Source organism: Lissotriton helveticus, chromosome 1_1, assembly GCF_964261635.1.
Source record: "Lissotriton helveticus chromosome 1_1, aLisHel1.1, whole genome shotgun sequence".
Taxonomy (NCBI): domain Eukaryota; kingdom Metazoa; phylum Chordata; class Amphibia; order Caudata; family Salamandridae; genus Lissotriton; species Lissotriton helveticus.
In genome coordinates this window covers 907,844,458-907,856,180 of record NC_136057.1, presented here as the reverse complement: position 1 = coordinate 907,856,180, position 11,723 = coordinate 907,844,458, and the positions used below count along the sequence as shown (strand labels likewise).

The following is an 11,723-nucleotide window of genomic DNA, read 5'->3' as shown; positions in this document are numbered from 1 at the left end:
ACCTGGACAACAACACACACAACAGCAAAGAGCTCTTCAACATCGTGAAGGAACTCTCCAACCCCAGCTCCAACGACATCCCACCTTCGCAAGACCTGTGCGACTCGCTTGCCACCTTCTTCCATCGCAAGATTGCAGACATCCACTACAGCTTCAACTCCACGACCACCCCCGACAACCACTGAGGCCTCCGCCCCCCACGACCACCATCCACACCGACCGCCTGCTCTCCTGGACCAACATAAACAACGACGACACCATCAAAATCATGAACACCATCCACTCCAGATCTCCGTCAGACCCATGCGCACACCACATATTCAACAGAGCCAGCAGCGCCATCGCACCCCATCTCCGGGAAGCCATCAACATTTCCTTCGAAACAGCTACCTTCCCGGAGAGCTGGAAGCACGCCGGGATCAATGCTTAACTCAAGAAACCCAAGGCGGACCTCAAGGACCTCAAGAACGTCCGGCCCATCTCCCTGCTCCTGAAAGTCATCGAGAAGACCGTCAACAAACAACTGACCCGCTACCTCGAGGAGAACAGCATCCTGGACCCGTCCCAGTCCGGGTAGCGCAGAAACCACAGCACCAAAACTACCCTCATCGCTGCCACCGACGACATCAGGGCCCTGCTAGACAACTGAGAAATTGTGGCCCTCATCCTCCTGGACCTGTATGCCGCCTTCGACAGGGTCTGCCATCGCACACTACGCAGACGCCTCCACAACGCCGGGATCCAAGAGAAGGCCCTGGACTGGACCACCTCCTTTCTCTCTGGCAGAACACAGAGCGTCCGCCTCCCCCTTCCCCTCCCAAGCCACCGAGATCATCTGTGGCGTACCCCAGGGCTCATCCCTCAGCCCAACGCTGTTTAACATCTACATGGCACCGCTCGACCACGTCGCATGACTGCACAACCTCAACATCATCTCTTACGCCGACGACACCCAGCTGATCCTCTCCCTCACCAAAGACCCCCGCACCGCCAAAACCAACCTCCACGAAGGAATGAAAGCCATCGCCGAGTGGATGAAGAACAGCCGTCTGAAGCTGAACTCGGACAAGACGAAGGTCCTCATCTTCGGTGCCACCCCCTCGGCCTGGGACGATTCCTGGTGGCCGACAGCACTGGGAACAGCTCCAACACCCACCGACCACGCACGCAACCTAGGGGTCATCCTCGACTCCACCCTCTCCTTGACAAAGCAGGTCAACGCCGTCTTCTCCTCCTGCTTCAACACCCTCCGCTCGCTCCGCAAGATCTACAAGTGGATCCCCACTGACAGAAGAAGAACGGTCACCCAGGCCCTTGCCCTCAGCAGGTTGGACTACGGAAACGCCCTCTACGCAGGAGCCTCGGCCAAACACCTGAAACAACTTCAACGTATCCAGAATGCCTCTGCACGCCTGATCCTTGACATCCCTCGCCGCAGCCACTTCACACCCGACCTGAGAGACCTGCACTGGCTCCCCGTCAACAAGAGGATATCCTTCAAGCTCCTCACCCACGCACACAAGGCACTCCACAACACCGGGCCAGCGTACCTCAACCAACGATTCAGCTTGTACACCCCCACCTGCCAACTTCGCTCCACCGACCTCGCCATCACCACAGTCCCCCGCATCCGAAGAGCGACCTCCGGCAGTAGATCTTTCTTCCACCTCGCCTCCAAGACCTTGAACACCCTCCCCATCCACGTACATCAGACCCAAGACCTGCTGACTTTCAGAAGACTTTTCAAGACCTGGCTTTTTGAGCAGTAGCAGCAGGGCTCGAGTCGGGGTACCACGCGGGTGGACGGCGTCCCCTCACTTATTTTACCGGGTTTTTACCGGGTGGACGCCGTCCCCACTGCCCAAAAGATGGAGCCGGTACCCGAGGCTGCACCTGCGCGCGCGCTCAGCACTCGGCAAACCTCACCTCCTATTGTCGACAGAGGGCAAACAGAGCTCTTGTAGCCACATGCTCCCCATTTTGCGTGTGGATCAGTCTGGCTTCTCTGGCAGGCCCAGTACAACTCCTCGAGCAGGCAGGTATGCATTCCTGCTCGATGCAGGTCACCTTTCCAAACATAGGCTGGTTTGCAGGGAAATCGTTCATTATGCAGACATTCTTGAGCCAGGATACTGCAGCCGGCGCTTGTCCTGAGATTTAATGGAAGCTCGCTTCTGACAAACAACTCTTTAGATACTGATCAAAGGTGGCGTGGTAAACACGGTAGGTAGTGCATGTTACAGTTAACGCTGCTGTTGATTGCCAACCAGTGCAGCTCAACTAGTGCAAGGGTAATATGCTTGACTTTCATTTAATAAATAGCTCTGGCTTTGCGATTCTTCCTGCACATTTAGCAGATAGGAAGCCCAGTGGAGACTACATTCATGTAGTCTAATCTGGATATCACCACGCCCCGCAACAAAACCCTCCACGTAAGGCAGCATGAGCTGGTGATTACCGTTTTTCATTGAGCTTCTCATGCCATTTGAACCTGCCCCCATCGCCTTGTAACCTTTGTTAATGCGAGGGGCCTACATTTCGTTACGCCACTTCCTGTCGTGACGTCACTTCGGGTGACACCACCTAACATGGAGCGTCCCCCCACTTCTTTTTTTAGGACTTGTGCCCTGAGTAGCAGCATTCTCCCTCCCTCCCATCAGCGCTTTGAGACCCTCACGGTTACGTAGTGCGCTTTACAAATGCTATGATTGATGATTGATGGATTCTCTTTTCACTTTTGCTACCCTGTAGTAGCATGAAGACGAATTCTCGTCTGTTACGTTATGTATTACATGTTGTTTTCTCTGAGGGAGGGGGGATTCCTAATGTTTTAACCTATGTAATGACATTCTTAAAGTTGCTATGGAAACGTAGAATCCCGGGGCTGTTCAGTTGGACTTTGCCTGCCAGGGCCAGTAGTGTACTTCTTGTCCTAGATAAACTTAATACTCCTTGTGCGTGGGCCTAAAACTTTACATGTCTTGAATTTCGCAATATTAGTATTTCAGCCCCACCTCAAACATAAATAATGTAATAAATATTAATGTAAAAAAGAAGAAAAAAAGATCCCGGTTCGTATAGAGAATCGTCGATTGTATGACATTCCTTGTGATGTTTTAATATTTTGTTTGCCGTTAATGAAAAAACAGATCTCACTTGGGGTCACTCCACATGATGCACTATCCTTGTTTAACCATCACCCTCCACCGTGCGTGTTTGCGCTCGGCTGAAGTGTGCTCCCCACCCATCTGACACTCAGTACGTTGCTGCAAGAGTCCGCCGCGCTGTTGGGGAGTCGCGGAAGTTGGGCAGAGGCGAGAAGAACGCACGCTTCCTCCCGCAACCCTGACCCCTCAGCAAAAAGAGGAAGCCTCGACAGACTTCAAGCGCCGAGCATTCCCCCTTGCAGGGCATGGACGTCGGAGCTCTCGTCGGCTCAGCCACGGCACGCCTTACGCCATGCAGTGGACATACTCCCGCAGTGCCGCCGAGGGCGCGGGCACTGCCCTCCTCTGGCTGTCGGTCCTGCTCAGCGGAGCGCGGTGCCAAGGAGGGGAATCCTTCAAGCCAGGGGACCCGATAGCCAATGTCGCCATCAGCCAGAGGCACGTTTTCATCACCTCCGGGAACCGGCTGTATCAGTTGGACACCCGGCTGCAGCTAGAACGCAACGCCTCAGCGGGCATAGAAAACCAACACCCGGAGAACCATACCCAGGCCAACAACCTGCTGCTGGTGTCCCAGGAAGACGGCGTGGTGTACACGGGCTGGACCTGGGAAGGCACGATTGAAAAGCGCAACCTCAGCGATGTGGGCCAAGTCTTAAAGACAGTACCAAAAGTGGTGTCGAGCACCGCAGGCCAGCCTTCTCACGGCACCGTCTTCAAACTTCAAACAAAGACCTACCTGGCCATAGCAGCACTGATCAGCAGTGAAGACACGACAGGGGCAAAGAATGCTATTGTTATCTATTACGGCCTACTTCCGTCTGAGAACAACCAGCTTAAATTGAATAACACCGAGACGTTACATTTTGTTGATGCTTTTGTGTGGGAAGATTACATATTCACACCTTCCAGCTTCAACAGCACAGGTGGTGGGCCCACAATGGTCATTACAAAGTATAGTAGCAAAGATTTATCGCTGTTGCTGACCGGTGAGGCGACTCTTGTCTGCGATGACCAACGAGCAACAAAGACCCTTGTGTCATCATCCCTCATCCAGAGGTCGAAGGGAGGGGATCTCTGGGCGGGAATATTCACGCTGGGAACACCCCTCAGTGCCTCTGGAAGCACAGCCCTTTGCATCTTCAACCTGGAAGACATACAGACTACAGCCAGCGGCTTTCACTCAAGTGGGCTTAGCAGCGTAAACACTCTCCCTAAAGAAGTAAGTAAACCCTGCTCATGTTTACAAATCCAAAGTGACCACGTGAACATGATTGGAAATGATGTACATTACAATTCATTTTTGTAAAGCAAATGGCATTTGAAGGGTGAATTTGCCATATGTGTCAATTAAGTATAGAGTCAATGCAAGATGGTGTAGGCCTAGTGGCAGTACAATGATGGAAAGTGTTTGCAGTCTAGCAATATATTTAAAACCCATTAGAAAACCTCATGCTGAGCTCCACCACAGTTAATTTATGAATTTTACAGGGGGAATTATTATTCATACTGCCTGCTATTTGGGTCTTCAGGGTGGGTGTTTGGGGCGTGATGCCCACGCCCAATAAATGCATCCTTAGCTTGGTAGTTGGGTCTGGGGGCACTGAATCGGGTCTGCTATGCCTGTGTTGGTTGTTCTTGTCATCTTGATTTCAGGGAAAGTGGATAGTTAATCCTAGGATATCATGCTACTTCGTGTTAATCTGTTTGAGTTTACAATCTTGTCATGTTTTAACCCTAACAGTTAAGCCACCTGAGGGTCTCCCTATATCTGAGCCAGGGGCCTCAATTCTAAAAGTTTTAAACCCCATCTATACACTGCAAAATGAGCCAATTTTTCCTGTAATAGACAAAAGTAGAAATGATCAATGAACAAGCCCCAATTTCAATTTGCTTATTAAAAATTGATACCAGCTATATTCGAACTAAGCAAGTCAAAGGTTTTTCTGTAGTATTCACTGAATTGGAATTCTCAGAGATTACAGAGCACATAGAATTTATGCTAGGACCAGAGGGAATTGACATTGCTTAAATAACTCAAACTGTCTGGGGGGAAAACACTAGTCCTCGAATTTCTATTTTTGATAGTTAAGAGCCTTGAAAAGAGAATCACTTTTGATGTCAAGACTGAGATCAGTGAACCACTCCTCGGATACCCTGGAAGTCACTCAGCTGCACCCAAGGAGTCCACACAGATTTTGGGTTGGGGCGTATGTTAGAACATGGAGTGTTGACATTATTTGACATTAGCAACACAGGCTCAGGTTTTTGTGGTGGTCTTATTTTAAAATTAATCTCAGAACCACCCAATAAAGATTATCTATGTTCAAGCAAGACAAGTCCATGGACAGGTTTGAAATCTACAAGATTTACCTCTATGTGATCGCACTTGTCTGCCAAGTTCAAATGGCGCTCAGCATAAATTATACCTGAAATGAAGTAGAGCAGCACTGCCGGTCATTTTCATACAATGTATTACCTTATTTATTTTAGAGATTTGTTCTTCTTTTGTAGGCCTTGCCATAGTTCTGGAACATGGTTTAGGAATATGGCATTTAAATGTGTCGACTGAGCCCTACTGACTTTTTGCAAATCAGTGCATATTTGGATGAAATATCTTGATAGTAGGGTACTTGTGACTCACTGCTTCATTCATCTCTCAGTTTGTAATCTAATCTATTATCAAACTTATTTCCAACTCTCCTGTGTACCTTTTGTCATGCTCAGTTATTACAGCCTTGCATGGTGGAATAAACCTTTGATTAGAATGACTGCAACTTGTCTCCCCAGCCATAATGCACTCTCTGCTGCCACAGGACAGCCTCCCCTGTGAGCTCAAAGTGGTTATCTCCGCAGAGAGGGCTTTTTTTATTTACTTCCCCATGACCAATCAGTGAGGGCGACAAAATGGAAATGTTATAAGGGCCTTCCGTGAATTCCATTTATTTAGATTGTTCAACAACATTATTATTAAAAAGTTATTTGAAAAGATCAAATAGTGAGTCAACAACCTGTTTAAGATCGAATATCTCCAATTTAAATTTCTTAGTCAGATTGCATGTGTCATCAAAAGATTTACATGATGGATCAATAGATATTCTCTAAGGATATAATTTACTACCTCACTCCTTTTCTAAATCATTATAATTCCCCCCTTATGGGTAGGAGTGATATATGCACGTGAGGCTCATACAAATCACAGTAGTTTCTAAATAAACACATCCACTTTAGTCCTTCAACGTTTTTTCAGATACTAGCAATGTGGACCCTATCATAGACCAAGTCTATGCAAATGTCAGGTTTTGGGTCCTCTTCACGGTTCTTCAGAAGTTGAGGTTTCTTTTTAAACAATTTTCTCACCTAAATCCCATTTAACAAAACATCCTTTGTTGAATCGTTTGCATGCAATAACAATTTCAACCTCCTCCATCAGAGTAGCAATAGTATCAATTGAACAATTCTCAACAGTATGTTTGCTTGATTTCTTTGAATTCTTATGACATATCTGGCTATAAGCAGCTAGTCTTTTCCACATAGTTTTGCTTTAAGCAAATAGCTGAAACCACAAGAGAAAACAATCTACCAGCATGTTGGATGTGGCCCTCTCCTCAGGGTCAACCTCAAACCTTTTGCCTTCAGCCCACCCTTTTTGCAGAATTTGTTTTTTGTTGGCCTTAGGACTCTGTGCACTTTACCAGCGCCAACTAGTGCAAAAGTGCTTGTGGTCACTCCCTAAAACATGGTAAAATTGGCTTACACCTATTTGACATATTTCATTTACTTACAAGTCGCTACTTATGTGGTATTCCATAGAACCAGGACTGGTAAATTAAATGCTACTAGTGGGCCACCAGCACCTCTTGTGCCACCCACTTAAGTAGACCTATAAAACATGTCCTATGCCTGCCATTGCAGTCTGTATGCAGTTTTAAACTGTAATTAGAGAAGGAAAAATAAATCCCTGGCCAGGCCTAAGGCTCCCTTTCAATGTATATATAAGTCACCCCTAGGGTAGGCCCTAAACAACCCATAGAGCACAGTGCATTGGATTAAAAAATTGGACATATACTTTTAAGTTTTACATGTCCTGGGAGTAAAAAACTCATAAATTAGTTTTTCACTACTGTGAGGCCTATCTCTCCCATAGGATAATATTGGGTTACCTTACTACATTTACTAAATGATAACTTTGTTTGGGAAGAGATGGAAATATCATGTTTGATGTCTAGAGACTTGTACTTTAGAATCCACTTTTAATGCTAGAATTTGACTGTAAGTCACAATTCTGAAAATGCCTCCCTGTCTCCCTGCCCTGGTCCCTGTCCAAGGCAACCAGATGAACTTAGTTGGTGCTTTGCGTCTTTTGGCACTACTTTTACCTAAATCTTTAACATTACACATCTCCAGTTTTACTGATTAGATTTCTGTTGTTTTGGCGTCATTCTATTCACTCTTTTTTTTCTAAAATTGTATGCGGCTTTCCTTGTGTTGTGTTTTTACCTTATTGCTATTTGAGTGCTGCAAAAATAATTTACATATTGCCTTGAATGCTTTTCTGCCATCCTACAAGTGGGTTATGCACAGGTTAATTTAGTGACATTTTCCGGTTTACCCTGTCGAAGATAGTGGCTGTTGCTTGAGAAGGGCTCACACCCCCCTCAACCAAACACACAGTTTCTCACGAGGCACATTAATGAAAAAATAGGAAGTGCAATAGCAGCCATTATAGGGTACAGCAAATCAAGAGCAATATTTAAAGCCACAAACTAAAATCTAAAGGAAAAAAGAGCTGAACCAATTGAGTTCTCCTTAATTCAGTCCCAATTATGAAAAACAATGTAGATAGTGCATCATAGGCATAGCAGACAAACAACTCAACAAGGATTAATGGCACAAATCACATAACACTTTTTAAAAATGAAAACCAAGAGGGGTGGCCCTGCCCTGCCTTTGCCTGGCTTTGACGGGCATGGAACGGGCCCGCAGTGGGACAGGTAACAGGACTTTATAATAATGCTTGTTGATCACAAGAGCCACCTCCTCCACCTTCTCCCCCTTGACAACAACGTTTGCATGAATTTGGAGTCTCCTATAAAGGTCTTTGGTCTCCCACTCAGCAGGGAAGGTAGCAGTATTTCATAGCGCTCATTGATTATGAAGGCCCTCCTCCTCCATGACAGAAAAGGCTCCTGGAAGTTGGGGTCCCCTCTAAAAGTCTTTGGCTGGTCTCCTGTGCAAGTGTTGGTGCTTTACAACACTTGTTGATTATCAGGGCCCACGTCCTCCATGACAACAAAGGTTCCTGGGACCTGGTGTCCCCGGTAAAAGTATTTGGTCTTCCATGCAGTGGGGCAGCTAATGGCACTTTATAGCGCTTGTTGATTATGAGGGCCCACCTCCTTCTTCACCTCCTCTATGACAGCAAGGTTTACAGGTACTTGGTGCCCCATGCAAACACCTTTGGTATCCCATGCAGCAGAAGATTGATGATGACAAGGGCCCACCTCCTGCTCCTCTTTGACAGCAAAGGTTCGACTTAAGAGTCCCCTGCACAATATTAAGCAGTGTAGGGGAAATACAGAGGCCCATTATGATCATAATGGTGCGGGCAAGGGCAAAGCTGCAGACCAGGTAAGGTTAGTGCATCTAGAGTTAGCACAAATCAGACAGATTGGACGTGTATATCAGTTTTCGAAAATGACAGCTGGAGCAGACTTCACATCAAGCATTCTTAAAACTCTGATGAAATCACCTTACTACCCCCTATTTGCAACTGAGGGATTAAAGAGAGGGTAAGAAGTTGAAAGGCAGAAAGCACACAGGAAGTTTCATTAATTTCCTGTAGCCCATTCTTGAGATAATAAGTTGTCCCATGTCAGGCATGCATAGCTGATCAGATAGTTTTCCTTTGCATTCTTGATGTTGCAGTCTTGACTTTATAATAATAAAAGTAAAAGTGTAATAATAAACTGCAAAGCATGAAATTAAGCCAGCACTAGATCAGTTAGTCATGACTGACCGTGATAACTTGTGGGGTGGGTCGAATTTTCTCCACTCATATCACAAGGAGAGTCACTGGTTGAATGGCAGCTTTCATCAGATTACTTCAAACGCATAGCCTTTATTTGAAATCATTCATCAATGTGTATCTCCTAGAAGCAGAACAGACTGCGGCCTTCCATTTTAAAAGCATTAGCAAAGTCAATATGTCTGGACTTTTGCTGCCAATATTTTATCTTTGCTAATGATTGTTATCTGTGGTAAAAGTTTTTTTGTTTGTTTTAAATCAAAAAGCACATGTGGCTATAGTAGTCTCTGACATTTAAGGGGACTACATTTTTATGTGGATGTGCACCTTGTGCAAGAGCAAAATGTCATCACTCACAGTGAAGTTATCCAATGGCTGACTGAACTGAGCTGATCCATTGCCCGATGCTGTATGCTGTAGTGGGCGGAAAGTAAATGTGAATGACACAGCAACAGACCTATAGATGAAGAAATCTGGGTGAAAGCCCCTATTGACATATATTATAGTGCATTTACATACTTTTTTCGTACATATTTCAACTAATTGTTTATATTGTAAAACGTGTTGATTTTACTGGGGGAGGTGGGGATTATTTTCCAGAAAATAGTCATTGCCGGCTGCTCCTAAAAACAGTGCAGTTCTTTGCAAAGGAGGACTCCAGCAAGGCAGAATAATACACCCAATAGCATGATGATGAGATTGAAATACTTCTGTGCCCTGACCAAAGATGCATTGACACGGTCTAAAAGTCCAGCCTGAAGGTGATTGACCCTAACCTGCCAATGACCCAAAGCCCACTCTTTATCATTTTTAAAATATGTTTTCTTATTTATATAGCATAAACGTAGCTAGGAAGCAACATAATGCTGCACAATTAAATGGTGAAGAGCATGTTGAGAGAAGATGTTGTGTAGATCGGGTGGGAACTACAGAGATACATTTTGACCTGAGAGTATTCCTGATTTCCTTTCGAATCCTTTGGGCACCTTAAATACCTCTTTCACCATGTCCACTACAAAACATACAAATTGGGTTTGCTGACTTGGTACAAACTGTGATTTTGTTCTGTTTACCACGAAACCCAGGGATTCCAGTAAGCCTACAGCTAGTCTCATATGCGATAGCAGAGGCCTCCTGTCTTTATCCATCAACAGTATGTCATCTAAATAAATTATCAGGCGTACACCTCTCACTCTCAGATATGTTGCCACAGGCCTTAGAACCTTCGTAAAGCACCAGGGTGCCGACGATAGGCCGAAAGGCAAGCAAACAAACTTCCACATCTGATCATTCCTCAGAAACCTTTGATGATCCATGCAAATCGAAATTGTAAGGTAGGCATCCTTTGAGTCCAGTAGGGTCATCCGGTCCCTATTCATCAACACATCCTTCAGCAAGTGTATCCCCTCCATTTTGAAGTGGTGGTAAACCACCCAATCATTCAGCTCTCGCAGATTTATAACTGGACGCGTACCTTTGTCTTTCTTTTCTACCAGAAAGATGTTGCTCACAAAACCGTTGACTTGATCTCTCTCTCTTATTATTGCCCCTTTTTAGGTCGAGCTAGACGTAAGCAATGCGAAGCATTGTTTAGTCTGCGAAGACATCTATTGTCACCCGTTTCTGGGAATGTGGACAAGAGAGGGTGCACAAGCACAGATTGCACCTCGTGGGCGTGCACGGCGCCGTGCCCCTCTCCTGCCTCGGAAGCTCCAACACGCATGCGCATACCCAGAGACACACACACACACACACGAGTACCCATGCATGCACCCATACATACAGAGAACCCACCCCCGCCGTCGCATACACACACATGCGCACACACACACTGCATACACACACTGCATACATACACGCTCCCCCCTTACCTCACCAGAGACACACACACGAGCGCACATACACACACGCACGCATACAGAGAACCCACCCCCGCCGTCGCATACACACACACACTGCATACACACAGGCTCCCCCCTCGCCCTTACCTCACCTCACCAGGCTCTTTTCTTGTCCTGTTTTCGTGTGGGCTCCTTCTGCCCGGCTCCCGATGGATGGGCGGGCAGGTGTCGGAGAAGCAACCAAGAACACTCTGTGCCTGCGCGGAAGTGCATGCGCCCGCCTGACGTCACTTGTTTTGCTTGGTGTTTTGAACACTGCCTCCACCGCATCAGCCTCCCAGTGTCCTTCCTATCCCCGGACCCCCCCCCGCCCTCTGCATAATGTGGAAAAGTAAATTTTGCCATGTTCTGTGTCCCTACATGTCCCCCATCTTATGTTATGTGTGCATGATTAATATGCATATGTATTCCCCATGTTTGATTAAAGACGCAATTACAGTTGTGTCCATCTCTAGTATGCCAGTTTCCAGTTCTCGTGAAAGCTACGAGTATTAGGCCTATGTAAAGTTACGTTGCCACGTTTCTCAGTGTGCACGTTATTTCATTGAAAAGTCCCCGTTTCTAGGCCTCAAAAGGGCCCGGACACCAGATTCAGCTCCTGTCTCCTGAGCCCTCGCTGAGGAGCGA

The 11,723-nt window shown here is 46.4% G+C and overlaps 1 protein-coding gene across 1 annotated transcript in view; it reads left to right on the top strand.

Annotated features, from left to right (window-relative positions):
- Positions 1-3,218: 3,218 nt before the first annotated feature.
- PLXNC1 (plexin C1) overlaps positions 3,219-11,723 on the top strand; it is a 510,673-nt gene continuing 502,168 nt past the window's right edge. Inside the window, exon 1 of the mRNA XM_078676006.1 lies at positions 3,219-4,389. Coding sequence (XP_078532132.1) covers positions 3,460-4,389 — 930 coding nt within the window. The 5' untranslated portion in view covers positions 3,219-3,459. The remainder of the gene's footprint in view (positions 4,390-11,723) is intronic.